General features: G+C 46.4%; 1 protein-coding gene across 2 annotated transcripts in view; it reads left to right on the forward strand.

Annotated features, from left to right (window-relative positions):
• FASTKD2 (FAST kinase domains 2) overlaps positions 1–16,593 on the forward strand; it is an 81,430-nt gene that overhangs the window by 53,144 nt on the left and 11,693 nt on the right. For both annotated transcript variants that reach the window (XM_075317715.1, XM_075317716.1), the window contains exons 8-10: positions 1,422–1,570; positions 12,488–12,703; positions 15,183–15,255. In XM_075317715.1, the coding sequence (XP_075173830.1) occupies positions 1,422–1,570; positions 12,488–12,703; positions 15,183–15,255 (438 nt within the window). The remainder of the gene's footprint in view (positions 1–1,421; positions 1,571–12,487; positions 12,704–15,182; positions 15,256–16,593) is intronic.

Raw genomic sequence — 16,593 nt, forward strand, 5'->3', positions numbered from 1 at the left:
TTACAGGATCCTGTCACTTGAAGTTTATGGGCGGGCATTGGAGTCATGTGATCGGGAGTGAGGGGAACTGAACTTGACAGACTGTAAATTCAGACTCAGCTGGGGGCAAAAGAGAGAGGAGGGAGGAGAGGAGAGAGCAGAGGAGGGAGGAGAGGAGAGAGCAGAGGAGGGAAGAGAGGAGAGAGCAGAGGAGGGAAGAGAGGAGAGCAGAGGAGGGAGGAGAGGAGAGAGCAGAGGAGAGAGCACAGAGGGGAGAGAGAGAAGAGAGGACAAAGAAGAGAGGACAGAGAAGAGAGGATAGAGATAGTGAGAGAAGAGAGAGGAGAAGAGAGGCAAAGAGAGAAAGAGGAGAGAGATAAGAGAGACAGAGACTGTGATCACGCCAGGCTGGTTTCTGGCCAAGCAGGATCCTGTCTATCAGTTTACCACCGTTCACATGCGTTTGTGTGCTGTTTAATCAGGATCCAGCGACTTGCAGTTTTTGGATGCAGCTCAAAAACGCTACAAGTAGCGTTTTTGAAAATTGTTAAACTGCAAGTCACTGGATCCTGACTAAACCGCATGTGAACGCATGTAGACGCGAGTCCCTTGCAAATGCATTGAAATGAAAACGCATTTGCACTGGATCCGTTTGCGTTAAAAAAACGTTCAGGACGCATGTTAAAAAAACGTAGTGTGAAAGCAGCCAAACTGACTCCAGACTATGACACTCAAAATTTTTATATCTTGATATAAAGTGCTTTATGGTATGGTATGTGTATGGTGTGTGGTATGTATATGTATTGTGTGTGTGTTTGTGGCGTGTGTGGTATGTGTGATGTATATGTATGTGTACGGTGTGCGTATACATATGTGGTGTGCGTATGTGTTTTATGTGGGGTGTGTATGACTGTGCATAGGTGTAGTAAAGGCTAAGCACATATGTTGTGTACTTTGCCACCACATCTTTTTGGCTTGCTTGTGTACATGTGCGTTGCTTCACGTTGGCTGGGGTGACTTCTATGATGCAGCCGGCTTTCCTCTACATCTAGGTACAGTGGGATCCAGCAGACACCCAGCATATTGTGGATCTTCTACATAGATGGAATACATTTTTGATAATACACATTCTGTGGAATAGTGATGGTGGGGTTAGCCCAAATAATGATATAATTTATTTTAAATTTTTATTTTACATTTTTAGGTCCCATTTGTCATTATTTTGGTCAACTAGTTTTGTGATTTGCAGTGACATTATCAGTACTTTTATTTGGGTTGTAGAAAATGAGCAGTTACGAAAAAGTAATAGGTATTCAGTAAAGCCACAGAGCGGCTTGGTAATAAGTTATGTTTAGTCATTGAGCAAATTGTCATCTGGTGGATAATCATATTCCGTGTCGGATATTTGTACTCACCCATATACCTTTTCTTCTCTGCTACAGGTTCCTGGAGACGTTGAACACTGCACTGAATATACATATGACTGCTATGAGGAATAAGGAACTTCTAAGAACTGTTTACAACTTCTGCTTACTTGGACTGGTTCTTCCATCTCCTATCAACAACCTTCTAGAAGACACCAGCTTTATAAGTGAGTGGGGACCTAGCTTACATGCTGTGCGCTGCAGTTCAGCTCATTACTAGGGAACAGGCTGCGGGGGTCACGCAATATACAGTATGTAATATATGGACGAGTACTGAATATTTTTTATGTACTTAAGATTTAGTTGAGATCTAGTTAAGTAATTCCTTCCTAAGATGAATTCTTGTGTTTTCATTATTTCCTCAGTTTTTCTTATTGACAAAGCTGTATGAGCCGATTTGCCAAACAAGTTTTAGTTTTGACTGATACAATTCACTTCAGTGTATTATAATGTACCACAAATGGGAAAAAAATTAGGTGGGAAAATAAAGTTGCCTAAATATGTGGAAAAAAAAGAAGAAAATTGTGCTGTTCTTTTTTCAGTTTGTTTTTACGGAATTCATTGTGCATTAAAAGTGACTGTGCATCATGATTCTGCAGGTAAGTACAATTACCAATACCAAACTGATGGTTTTTTAATTATTTTTCTGGTTTTTAAAAAAAATTAAAGTTTTATAATAAAAAAAAATGGTTTGTGTGACCATACCTTTATTTTTCTATCAATTGAGCTACATGAGGGCAATCTGTTTGCAGTATGAGTTAACATTTTTATTGGTACAATTTTAGGTAGTGATGGGCGGACTCGCAGATAACCGGGACCGGTGGGTCTAAGGGTGGCTTTACACGCTACGATATCGCTAAAGCAATCTCGTTGGGGTCACGGAATTTGTGACACACATCTGGCCGCTTTAGCGATGTCGTTGTTGCGTGTGACACCTATGAGCGATTTTGAATCGTCGCAAAAACGTTCAAAATCGCTCATCGGTGACATGCCCCCCTATTCCCAATTATCGTTGCTGCCGCAGTAACGATGATGTTTGTCGTTCCTGCGGCAGCACACATCGCTATGTGTGACGCCGCTTGAACGACAAACATCTCCTTACCTGTGTCCACCGGAAAAGGAGGAAGGAAGGAGGTGGGCGGCATGTTCCGGCCGCTCATCTCCTCTCCTCCTTTTCTATTGGGCGCCGGTTCAGTGACACTGCTGTGGCGTCGCTGTGATGCTGAACGAACCGCCCCCTTAGAAAGGAGGCAGTTCGCCGGTCACAGCGACGTCGCTGCACAGGTATGTGCGTGTGACGCTGCCGTAGCGATAATGTTCGCTACGGCAGCGATCACCACATATCGTGCCACGGGCGGGTGCGATCGCACGCGACATCGCTAGCCGATGCTAGCGATGTCGCAGCGTGTAAAGCCCGCCTAACAGAGTTTAAGAAAAAAAATACTGTTCCCACCTTGTATTACAGAGGATGTCATATCCTTTGGAAGCAAGCCTTCTCTATAATTTGTCCTTCCCAGTATTCTGGTACCAGTTGTTCTTAGTTCCATCTGTCCTAAGAATGCTTTTCCAGAACTGAGCTGGCTTCTTTAAATATTTTTATGGAAGAGATAGCTACTGAAACACCTTCCTGGAGAGTGTTCATCACTTGGGTGGATGTTGTGAAGGGGTTTTTCTTCACCATGAAAAGGATTCTGCTGTGATCATCCACCACTGTTGTCCTCTGTGGATGTGTATAACAAAACATCTGTAAATGCAATCATTTTCTGAGGCAAATATATATACAAGGTGGCCATAAAATAAGCTAAGACTGACCCAGTGGACATAATTGGCTATTCAAGGCATGGGGAAACGGAAGGCATCTTAAAATTGTTTTTATTAGAAAACTCCCCATTAGGTGGAAAAATGGCGCTGTACAGTGAGCGCGCCTTGCAACTTAGTCTGCAAGATGCCTGTCTCTTTGCCGGATCATGCGCTGTTAGTGCGGTTGTTTATGAGAATGCCAGGAATGCTACAGCTGCACGAAGAGCCTTTCATCGTCTGAAAGACCTTTACATATGTAGCGGTCCAATGGCTGGCAATTCGCTGAGACAGATGATACCACGTTTTGAGGCAACAGGATTAAAGAGTATTCAGCCAGGGCACGGGCAATGACCGGTAAGCAGAGAGGTTGTGGAGGACATTGCCACTGCCGTCGTGAACAGCATAAAGAACCCTGCCGGGAACAGCAGTACACACGGTGTTTCCAGGCAATTGGCGCTCCCATACAGCACAGTGTGGAAAGGTCTCTGAAAGGTCTTGCGGCCATACCCGTACAAAATTGCCCATCAACAACTTCTTCCTTGTGACAATGATACCCGCATGACATTTGCATTCATGTTTCTGGCAAGAGAGGAAGTGGATGGTAATTGTCCATGGAATGATCTGTGGTGCGACAAAGCGCATTTTTACCTGAGTGGAACCGTGAACACACAAAACTGTCACATATGGGCTACCGAAAATCCGATGCGGTCGAGTGGGCTCTACTGTATTCACCAAAGGTAACTGGTTTGGTTTGGCCTCATCATTCATCCTCGGACCGTTCTTTTATGAAGAAATGAGGCCAACTGGGATTGCTACCTGTTCGTGACAGCAGCGAAATACCAGACAATGCTGGAAACAATGGTCGTTCCGCAACTCCAACAGTGGCAGTGTCTTCAGACGACCACCTTCATGCATGATTGAGCACCCCCTCACATTGCAAATTGTGTGTAGAACGTTTTCCCGATGACAAGATTGTGAGCCGCTCCTTCCCTAATTCATGGCCAGGATTGAGATTGCGTTCGCCCGATCTCAATCCTTGTGGTTTCTGGTTGTGAGGACGATTGAAAGAGTGTGTTTATCGGGGAAATCTTGACACCCTGGCTAACCTCAAAGACCGCATCATTTTGGAAGTGCGCAGCATCCCACCAGACATGTTATACGCAAGCAAGCGTCAAGCATGTTCTGCATAGGATGAACATGATCACCATGCATGATGGCAGCCATATTGAACAGTTATGCTAGTCTGTGGAACAATTGTGACATCTCCAATTATCGGCACACGGTTTTTGGGCCGGTAGCTCACTGTACAGCGCCACTTTTTCACCTGGTGGGGAGTTTTGGTATACATTTTTTTTTAAGATGCCTTCTGTTTCCCCATGCCTTGAATAGCATACATACTAATTTTCAGCCAATTCTGTCCACTGGGTCAGTCTGCACACAGCTCCAAATACTTTAGGTTATTTTATATATATTGTATATAAATATTTTTTTTTTGTATATTTTCTCTTTACTCTTTCACGATACTTAAATCTTGCATGCAGGGGTGAGGATGATGATGTGATTAAATTACCCCCTGATCATTACACCTACCTTCTATTGTTAATGATTGACAGGGCCATTTCAGTGGTTAAACATCAGCGATCAGCGCTTGCTCTGGTCACTACTACGGTATAAGGCTGGAGTCACACTTGCGTGTGACTCATGTGAGGATCGCATCACTCAGACTGGCCGGCGTTTTACCTGCTCCTGTCAGAAGGCAGATGCTGACTGCATAACCCATTGTGTTTTGAGCAGGATCAGCTCCAGAGTCCTCTCACTGGATACATGCATAATATCCATTGTACATGTATGGTGGATGTCTGGAAATGGTTAATGCAGAATTTGATGTGTTTTGTGACCTAGATAATTAGAATAGACACAATTAGTAACTATCATGATATTTCCGAACTTATCTCTAAATGAATTCACGTGAAGGACCCCCCAAAAAATCGTAGAAAAATACTCCAATTTATTTTTGGAAATTCACAAAGGTTCAATATAGTGAAAGGAGTTTTCTAGTTTCGGAAGACCCTTGTCTGGTTTGTTTTAAAGGAATAAGCAAACTGCTTTACTCGCCCTTCCAGGTCCAGTGCTGAGTAACCACTGCTGCTTCCAGAGTCTATTACCTGCAGGCTTCACATCACGTCACAGTGCCCCAGCCAACAAACACATCACACAATACCAGAAATGCATGAGCTCAACGGCTCGTGCCGTCCACTTGGACAGAGCTCACTGATTTGTGCAAAAAATAGATGTGGTTCTGCACCACCGCTGTACGACAATCCTGGGGAAGAGTGGATTAGCAGCAGTATTCCCTTAGTAAGGCTCCGATCCTGGGTGCTCGCTGATGAAACATTATAGCTGTAGGTATGTGGAACCATATAGAAGAAAGTCCAGCGGCACACCGAATCTCCGGTAAAGAACTTTTTTTTTTTTTTTTTTTTTTTTTTTTTTTTTTATTGAATTAAGCGGTGCAAATTAAAAAGGCAGTGAAGGATTTGGGTGCAGGATCCCTCATGGACGACAGCCGTTTCGCGTTAAACACGCTTCCACGGGTCCCATTGGACCCGTGGAAGCGTGTTTAACGTGAAACTGCCGTCTTCCGTGAGGGATCCTGCACCAGGTTCCTTCACTGCCTTTTTAATATGCACCTCTTAAATCAATAAAAAAAAAGAGCTCACTGATTTGGCTTCAAGCTGCAGACAATCACCGGGAGGAATAGTGGAGACCCAGCATTTGGACCCACGGAAGGTGTGACAATTACATTTTGTATTATTTTCGTTGTATTTTCTCTTACTGGAAAACCTCTATTAGTAGCAGTAGCAGTAGTATTTCATTTCAGTCCATTAGCATCCATACATTATAGACCCTTCTTTATCGGCATCTGCGTCTTGTGACCTCCAGTCTATTACGTTCTGTCCTTCTCCGTCCTCCTAATTCCACTGCATGTCTCTCATACAGATGAAAGTATCATTTCTTTATCGTTCCTTTGGGAGACCCAGACCATGGGTGTTTAGCTTCTGCCTCCGGAGGACACACAAAGTACTACACTTAAAAGTGTAGCTCCTCCCTCTGAGCTTATACACCCCCTGGTAGCCAGTCCTAGCCAGTTTATCGCTTTGTCTTCAGGAGGCATACATCCACACATGCATTCTCATCTGATTTGTTTGACTTTTGGAAAGAGTTTGAAGAAAAGCGGGTCCATGTCTGGACTCCCGGCATGTCCCTTCTCACCCCACTGTGTCGGCGGTGTTGTTAAGGTTGATTTACAAGGCTGCAGCCTTACATGCCGCGCTCCTTCACCATCCCTTCTGGGCTCTGGCTTGAAGTGGGAGCCAGCACGGTCTCCATGCCTGGCAGGAGTCCGGTCTCCATCCACAGCCCCTTGAGGATTCTGTTGGACCGGAGCACTCATCCCCAGGGGCATGGCCCTGCGTCTCAGCAGCTAAGTACCTGAGACGTTTATGTTGGGGGTCCCGGTTCTTTATTGTAAGGGGAGAGTATGCTGTATGTGATTGTTTTAACTTTTCTGGCGGGTTCTCTAGCTTTTGCCTGAGAACCGCGCCGATGGTGCCTGCTTGTCGGCCTCGCCGCTTAAATTTAGGCCCCGGCTTCGCCGGAAGCCTAGTTTCATTTTCCTGCCCTCGCATGTCACTCATGCAGAGGGACAGGTTCGGCTCCTCCCGGCGGCCGTTCTACACAGGGGAGGGACACTCCCCACTGCTGGGGCGTCCCTCCTTCCCTGCAGGTCTCTATAGCCCTCCAGTTCCCGCTCTTTTATAGGAACGCCCTCTTCTCAGGCAGAGTTCACTCTGCTCTGGGACATCCTGCATTCTGCATCTCTGCTGAGGTGCTGCGCACTGGGGGACCGGGCTTCGAGATCTGGAGGGCACACAACACCGCGCTCAGCGGTCTGGTAAGCCACAGCCGGTCTCCGGTTGTGGACCTCTGTATATTCTCCCTGGGGTTCATTCTCTGCAAAGCCCCCACTCCAGCAGCATGTCTCACACAAGGAGCAAGGCTCCAAAGCTTTATTCTACATGCACTGCATGTAAACTCCTGCTGCCTGAGCCGAGCACCTATCCACATTGTGATGTCTGCTCTAACTTGGCGGTGCCACAGCCTGGAGTTTCACCCCCAGTGGTCTCTCAGGCTGCTGCTGCACCTGTGACTGAACCCCCGGCCTGGGTAGAGTCCTTTTCTAGGTCCATATCCCAGTCATTTGCTGAGTCCATGGGACTTTTGTCCAGGACTTTGATGAATATGCATCAGCCTCCCTCACAGGGTGCCTCTAATACTCTTGACAGAGGACTCCTATCCTCTGACCTCCGTCCATCGGAGCTCACGGAGGATTCATCATCTGATCCCAGACCCCGTCCTTCTAAGAGAAGGCGCACGGTTTCCTCCCCCTCCCCATCCAACGGCTCTGTCTCAAGAGCGGACTCTCAAGATGAGGAGGATGCCCTCACTGGGGGCTCAGAGGCTATGTATCCCATCGATTTCTCTAAGGGTGACTCAGATCGTAGTGATTTGATTGCTTCTATTAATTCTGAGCTGGATCTCAATCCGCCAGTGTCAAAGGAGCAACTCTCTTTGGCAGAAAAACATCAGTTTACCTCGCCTAAGAGAGTGAAGAGTGTGTTCTTTAACCACTCCAGTTTTCAGACCGCTGTGACCAAACCCAGGGCCTGCCCTGACAAACGCTTTCCAAAGCGTGGTTCTGATGACCGGTTTCCATTTCCACCTGAGGTGGTCAAGGAGTGGTCTCACTCCCCAAAGGTAGACCCTCCGGTGTCTAGGCTATCAGCCCGGACCGTTGTGTCGGTGGCTGACGGCACCTCACTTAAGGATTCCACTGACCGTCAGATTGACCTTCTGGCCAAATCTGTGTATGAAGCTGCGGGGGCCGCGTTTTCCCCGACTTTTGCAGCAGTGTGGGCTCTCAAAGCCATCTCTGCTTCTCTAGAGGAGATGCATTCCCTCACCAAGGAATCTATGCCTGAGATGGTTACCTTAACTGCTCAGGCTTCAGCTTTTTCATCTTATGCCATGTCTGCCATGCTAGAGGCTGCTCACCACACTGCGGTGGCTTCAGCTAATTCTCTTGTTATCCGCAGGATTTTGTGGCTTCGAGAGTGGAAGGCAGATGCTTCTTCCAAGAAGTTTCTTGCTGGGCTCCTTTTTGCTGGTTCACGGCTGTTTGGTGAACAGCTGGATGAAATCATTAAAGAAGCTACTGGCGGGAAGAGTACTTCCATGCCACAAACCAAGACCAGGAAACCCGCCCAGGGTAGGAATCAATCGAGGTTTCGTTCCTTTCGTTCCTCCAACTGGTCATCCTCTAAGCCTTCCGCCTCGTCCGCTAACTCAGCCAAGGATCAGAAATCCAACTGGCGCCCAAAAGCGCGTCCGCAGAAGACCGCAGGAGGTTCTGCCACGAAGGCAGCTTCCTCATGACTCTCGGCCCGCTCCAGCCACGTCCTTAGTCGGTGGCAGGCTCTCCCACTTTGGCGACGCTTGGTTAAAGCAAGTCTCCGATCAGTGGGTGAGAGACATCATATCTCACGGCTACAAGATAGAATTCTCTTCCAGCCCTCCAAACAGATTTTTTCTCTCAACTCCCCCCCTGCTCCAAGGCCGCCGCCTTCTCGCAGGCCATTGCATCCTTGCAGGCAAACGGAGTGATTGTCCCAGTTCCCGCTCAGGAACGGTTCAGAGGTTTTTACTCAAATCTCTTCCTAGTTCCAAAAAAGGACGGTACCTTCCGGCCCATCCTGGATCTCAAGCTTCTCAACAAGCATGTCCGGGTGCGGCATTTTCGCATGGAGTCTCTGCGATCAGTCATTGCCTTTATGACCCAAGGGGAGTTCCTGGCGTCCATCGACATCAGAGATGCCTATCTGCATGTGCCAATCGCAGTGTCACATCAGCGTTGGTTACGTTTTGCGATAGAGGATCATTTCCAATTCGTGGCTCTCCCCTTCGGGTTAGCCACGGCCCCTCTGGTATTCACCAAGGTCATGGCGGCAGTGATTGCGGTCCTGCACCTCCAGGGGTTAGCAGTGCTTCCTTATCTGGACGACCTTCTGGTCAAGGGTACATCCAGCGCAGACTGTCAGCGGAGTGTTTCGCTCACTCTCGCCACCCTAGCCCAATTCGGGTGGATTGTCAATCTTCCCAAATCCACTCTGACTCCGACCCAGAGTCTCACGTACCTAGGGATGCAGTTCGAGACTTTGCCGGCACTTGTGAAGTTGCCCTTAATCAAACGGCAGTCTCTCCGGCTAGCGGTGCGCTCTCTCCTGAGGCCCCGCCGTTATTCCCTCAGGCGCCTGATGCAGGTGCTGGGTCAAATGGTGGCCTCCATGGAGGTGGTTCCCTTTGCCCAGTTCCATCTGCGTCCTCTGCAGATGGACATTCTCCGCTGTTGGGGCAAGCGGCCTTCCTCCTTACAGAGGTTAGTGGCTCTGTCGCCACGGACCAGGAGCTCTCTTCAGTGGTGGCTTCGACCCCTCTCCCTGTCCCAAGGGCGCTCCTTCCTGACTCCGTCCTGGGTGATTCTCACCACGGATGCCAGCCTATCCGGCTGGGGAGCGGTACATCTCCACCACAGAGCACAGGGCACTTGGACTCCGTCCGAGTCAGCCCTTTCAACCAATGTGCTGGAAACCAGAGCTGTGCTTCTAGCTCTCCTAGCTTTTCACCACCTGTTGGCGGGCAGGCACATTCGAGTCCAGTCAGACAACGCGACAGCGGTTGCCTACATCAATCACCAAGGCGGGACACGCAGCCGCCTGGCAATGTTGGAGGTCCAACGCATTCTTCAATGGGCGGAGGACTCCAAGTCCACCATATCCGCAGTCCACATCCCTGGCGTAGAAAACTGGGAGGCAGATTATCTCAGCCGTCAATCCGTGGACGGTGGCGAGTGGTCCCTGCACCCGGCAGTGTTTCAGTCAATCTTCCGCAAGTGGGGCACTCCGGACATGGACCTAATGGCATCCCGTCACAACAACAAGGTTCCGGTTTACGTGGCTCGCCCCCACGATCCTCAGGCCTTCGCCGCGGACGCTCTGGTTCAAGACTGGTCCCAGTTTCGTCTGTCCTACGTGTTTCCCCCTCTAGCTCTCTTGCCCAGAGTCCTGCGCAAGATCAGAATGGAGGGCCGTCAAGTCATCCTCATTGCACCGGACTGGCCCAGGCGAGCTTGGTATCCGGACCTGCTCCAACTGTCCGTGGAGATGCCGTGGCATCTTCCGGACCGTCCAGTCCTGCTCTCGCAAGTTCCGTTTTTCCGCCCGAAATCTGCGGCACTCAAATTGACGGCGTGGCTCTTGAGTCCTGGATTTTGACAGCTTCTGGTATTCCTCCTGAAGTCATCTCCACTATGACTCGGGCCCGTAAGTCTTCCTCCGTCAAGATCTATCACAGGACTTGGAAAATTTTCCTGTCCTGGTGTCGCTCTTCCGGCCATTCTCCTTGGCCATTCTCGTTGCCGACCTTTCTGTCTTTTTTACAGTCCGGTCTGCAGCTAGGACTGTCCCTCAACTCTCTCAAGGGACAAGTCTCAGCTCTATCAGTGCTGTTCCAGCGGCGTCTCGCCCGGCTGGCTCAGGTCCGCACCTTCATGCAAGGTGCGTCTCACATCATTCCGCCTTATCGGCGGGACTTGGATCCCTGGGACCTTAACTTGGTCCTCACGGTATTGCAGAAACCCCCCTTTGAGCCTCCTAGGGAGGTTTCTTTGTATCGTCTTTCTCAAAAGGTGGCCTTTCTAGTTGCCATAACTTCTCTCAGAGTCTCTGATTTGTCTGCGCTCTCTTCGGAGTCACCTTTTTTGTTTTGTCACCAAGACAAGGTAGTTCTCCGTCCGACCCCGGACTTTCTTCCTAAGGTGGTCTCTCCCTTCCACCTTAACCAGGATATTTCCTTGCCTTCCTTCTGTCCGGCCCCTGTTCATCGCTTTGAGAAAGCGCTGCATACTCTAGATCTGGTGCGTGCTCTCCGGATTTGTGTCTCGCACCGCTGCGCTTAGGCAGTGCACCTCTCTTTTTGTGCTAACCACAGGGCGGCGCAAGGGTCTCTCTGCTTCTAAGCCGACCTTGGCCCGTTGGATTAGATCAACCATTTCGGACGCCTACCAGAGTACTCAGGTGCCTCCCCCGCCGGGGATCAAAGCACACTCGACCAGAGCTGTCGGTGCCTCTTGGGCTTTTAGGCACCAGGCTACGGCTCAACAAGTCTGTCAGGCTGCCACTTGGACTAGCCTGCATACCTTTTCGAAGCACTACCAAGTGCATGCTCATGCTTCGGCAGATTCGAGCTTGGGCAGACGCATCCTTCAGGCGGCTGTCGCCCACTTGTGAAGTTAGGCTCCGCCTACTTCTTAGTTTTTTCTGTTTTATTCCCACCCAGGGACAGCTTTGGAACGTCCCATGGTCTGGGTCTCCCAAAGGAACGATAAAGAAAAAGAGAATTTTGTTACTTACCGTAAATTCTTTTTCTTTTATAGTTCCGTATTGGGAGACCCAGCTCCCTCCCTGTTGCCTGTTGGCAATTTTCTTGTTCCGTGTGTTATCACCGGCTGTTGTCGTGGACAGAGTCTCCGGTTGTTCCGGTTCTTACTCGGTTCTACTTGTGGGTGGCTATTCTCCTTCAGCTTTTGCACTAAACTGGCTAGGACTGGCTACCAGGGGGTGTATAAGCTCAGAGGGAGGAGCTACACTTTTAAGTGTAGTACTTTGTGTGTCCTCCGGAGGCAGAAGCTAAACACCCATGGTCTGGGTCTCCCAATACGGAACTATAAGAAAAAGAATTTACGGTAAGTAACAAAATTTCTCTTTTTTTGCTTTATATAAGAGAATTATACAATATGCATAGAAGTTAGTAAACTGATGGCTGGCATGGTCTGTGTATATCTTTAGGTTTTGTGTGTATAATCTGCAGTATGTTTCTATGACATGCAGCTTCACTCTAAGAGCTGACAGGGAGAAACTTATCACAAGCAAGAGGCAAGAGAAACAGAGTGAGGGCCATTACGTAGAATAAGCTGTGCCGTGCTAGGCGGCCCTGTCACTGATCTACCACTAAAGTCTGAGGCATAATGGAAAATGTAGTCTGCATCATGGGAAACATATCGGAGGGAAGAAATCAAGATGACAACCCAGAAATAGTTTGTCTAAATCTGTGAATGTCTCATAGACTGAAGCACTCTTTTACCTGCACACTGTCCCTTTATTCCTCAGGCACTCTGGACAATACTGAAAAGGCTTTTCTGAGGCATATTCGGCTCTGTTTGTTACTGGAGTCGGGCACATGTCCTTTTTCAATCGATGATATGGAGAAGGTTGAAGTTAACCATAGTCATTCAGTCCTCATGTGTCACACGTTTTTGAAGAGCTATTTTAAAGATCCTGCATTATACCAAGAAAACATGCAGTTTCCCAGCAGCTACTTTATAGGTAAGTGCAGCCTAGTTAGTGGTCAATCTAAATAGCAAGTGTATAGCAATATTCTCAATTGCATAAAACACAAATTAGCGGCAGCATTACAGGAAAGCTTTCTTTCTATATTTCAATAGTTTTTATTGAATTTTTTTTTCTAAATAACAAACACATAACCATCAAATAGAAAAGTATAAATCCTATTAAATAAAGAGAATTCCTTAATAATCAAGATGATCACAGTTCAGGATCGACTAAGTCTTGAAATGTATAAGCATTCTTGTTTCTATAGTAGTGTATGTGTAAAAATGGAAAAACTTTATTGCTTTCAAAGAGCCTAACCATCCTGACCATCTGTCAGCAGGTTTTTGCTATTTAATGTGAGAGCAGCATTAGGTAGAGGCAGAGAGCCTGATTCTAGAGATGTCACTTGCTCAACAGCTTTAGCTGTAGTTTCAATGGAATCAATGTTTTATCTGTAGGAAATTATCACTGCAGGACTAGGTGTTGTTGCGCACATGCCAGGCCAGCTACTATGCTTAACCCAGTAACCCTGAGCACTGAGTTGCAGCTTTCTGACAATCCACAGTGTACACAGGACGCTGCCAATCGGGTGTGGATGGGGATTTACAGAACGCAGCATTCTGACCACTGCTACATCTACAACAGAAAAAACAGGGATTCTATAAATACTACACTAAGCAGTCCACTAAGTGACACACATCGCTGGAATCAAACTCTGCTCCACATCATTTTGCTTTTAGAATCCATGGCAAAAACCTGCTGACATTGTGACATGACCTTTTAACCATGATAGTCAAGAATATTACAAACTAGAAAACAATTATAACTATTTTTCAAACTATAAAACACAACAAACCACTCAATATTCAATACACATAACTAGTAACTGCATAATATAATCATTTCTAAATGGATGGCACTAACATAAGTTATGACATACAGTTGGTAGAATAAGTATTTGATACACTGCCGGTTTTGCACGTTTTCCCACCTACAAAGAATGGAGAGGTCTGTAATGTGTATCGTAGCTACACTTCAACTGTTACAGACACAAAAAAAAATCCAGAAAATCACATTGTATGATTTTTAAATTATTTATTTGTATTTTATAGCATGAAGTAAGTATTTGATACAATAGAAAAACAGAACTTAATATTTGGTACAGAAACCTTTGTTGGCAATTACAGAGTTCAGACGTTTCCTGTAGTTCCTGACCAGGTTTGCACACACTGTAGCAGGGACTTTGGCGATTCCTCCATAGAGATCTTCTCCAGATCTTTCAGGTTTTGGGGCTGAGACTGGGCAAAATTGTGTTTCAGCTCCCTCCAAAGATTTTCTTCTGGAGAATGGTTAGGCCACTCCAGGACCTTGAAATGCTTCTCACAGAGCCACTACTTGGTTGACTTGGCTATGTGTTTTGGGTCATCGTCATGCTGGAAGACCCAGCCATGAGCCATCTTCAATTCAGGTTGTTGGCCAAAATCTTGCGATACATGACCCCATCCATCTTCCCTTCAATACAGTGTGTTTATCCTTACCCCTTTGCAGAACCCCCCCAAAGTATGATGCTTCCACCCCTATGTTTCTCAGTTGGGATAGTGTTCTTCCTCCTACAAACACAGCGAGTAGAGTTGATAAACCAAAAAGTTCTATTTTGGTCTCATCTGACCACATGACCTTCTCCCATGCCTCCACTGGATCATCCAGGTGGTCATTGGTGAACTTCAAACGGGCCTGGACATGTGCTGATGTAAGCAGGGGAACCTTGCGTGCCCTGCCGAATTTGAATCCGTGACAGCTTAGCAGGTTACTAATGGTAATCTTTGAGACTGTGGTTCCAGGCTCTCTTCAGGTCATTTACCAGGTCCTTCCATGTAATTTTGGGCAGATTCTTGACCTTTCTCAAAATCATCCTTATCCGATGATCTTGCATAGAGCCCCAGACTAAGATTGACAGTCATCTTGCTTTTCTTCCATTTTCTAATAATTGCACCAGAAGTTCTTGCCTTCTCACAAAGCTGCTTGCATATTGTCCTATATCCCAACCTTGTACATGTCTACACTTTTTGTCCTTGGTGTACTTGGACAACTCTTTGGTTTGGCCATGGTGGAGAGGTTGGGTGTGATTGAGTGAGTGTATGGACAGGTGTCTTTTAAACAGGTAACGAGTTCAAACATGTGCAATTAATCCAGGTAATGTGTGCAGGGTAGGAGGGCTTCTTAAAGAAAAACTAAAAGGTCTGTGAGAGTCGGAATTCTTGCTTGTTGGTGGGTGATAAAATACTTATTTCATGCAATAAAATGCAAATCAATTATTTGAAAGGACTGGTTTTTGAAGTCTCTATGGTTGGTCCCCCCAATGATCAGCAACTTGTCTTTTCTATGTTGTTATGGTGGCTAAACCCTTTAACCTTCTAGTTAATGGATCATTTTTTTCTTGATCGCCATTAAATCTTCAGTTATTTTCTGACAGATTTTGTGCTCACTGTGGATAGAGAACAGAACAAGCTGGTTCATGCAGGAGATTCTTCATGGAACATGACACGGTAAGAACGTATTGTTGATACGGCATTTTCTTTTTTTTTTCTATCCCTGCACCCAAAACATCAAGTTGAATGAGTAAAATAAATTATTTACATGTGTTTGGTACCTAGTTTTTTGGACTATAAGATGCACCACAGCTTTTACATAAGAAAAAAAAGGAAAACCTGTTTCTTAATAATAATTAAATTATTTTAATTTAATGAAAACTTCCATGGCGGTTTAAAGAGGTGGAGGGGTCAATATTACTCATTTGAATGCAGTAGGATAGAATATGGAGGTACTAGATCTATTGTTAGTTTTTCTGCACAACATGTGCATTATTCACTTGTAGCTTTACAGCACTCATATATTATGCAGTGCACACGTATGCACAAAACTGCACAGTACACGTGCACTCAACACTGTTACATACACACAGCACTGCTACATGCGCACACACATCCCAGCTACATCAACACAGCTCAGCTACAGCACACCAACTCTGCTGTATCAACAAAGCAAGCACACATACGCAGTTCATTTATAACACACTCAGCCCAACTACATCAACACACAGCTCAATTACATCATCAAAGCACATGCACAGTTCAGCTACAACACACTCAGCTATATCATCAAACCACACAAATAGTTCAGCTGCAACACACCAGCTCAGCTACATCAACACACACACACACACACACACACACACAACTCTGCTACAAAATGCTCAGCTTCATCATTATAGTGCACACAGCTCTGCTACAACACACTTGACTCAGCTACATCATTAAAGCACACAGCTTAGCTTTATTATCAAAAAGACACACACGCTATATATATGCATTACTACATTTTGAAGTGACTGATCATCACCTGAAATGTCCCTTAGCTACTCCCTGGGACATGCAGCATCCGTGCTGGTCCTGGCAGTTGTTTCTCCTGCCCTGCAGCAATCACACAGATCAGTGTGGGGCAGGAGCAGAGAGTGCATGTCTCGCTCTGATCAGAGGGGAAGCAGGGTCACCATTATCCTCAATCAGAGGAATCTGCATGTGACTAAAAACTCAACGTTTTTAACAAGATTCCAAAAAGTACAGTAGTGTTCTCTTTGGTTACATTAATATTGGTGCAGGTCATTAGGAAAAAGGGGATTTTTCCCATTAAAAATCTGTGACTAAAACATATCAGATGATGTGAGAACCCCCATCAATGTCTAGAACAAATGCCCCTTTTGACGCTCTTCATAGATATTCATAACGATATAAAAAAAATGCCAGTTTATGTCAAAACGAGAGGGAAAAAAGTTGCAGCTGCATTGTTGTGTCCTGTAAAGGGGTCGTCCATGACTTTAACTATGA

This window comes from Anomaloglossus baeobatrachus, chromosome 7, assembly GCF_048569485.1.
Source record: "Anomaloglossus baeobatrachus isolate aAnoBae1 chromosome 7, aAnoBae1.hap1, whole genome shotgun sequence".
NCBI lineage: Eukaryota > Metazoa > Chordata > Amphibia > Anura > Aromobatidae > Anomaloglossus > Anomaloglossus baeobatrachus.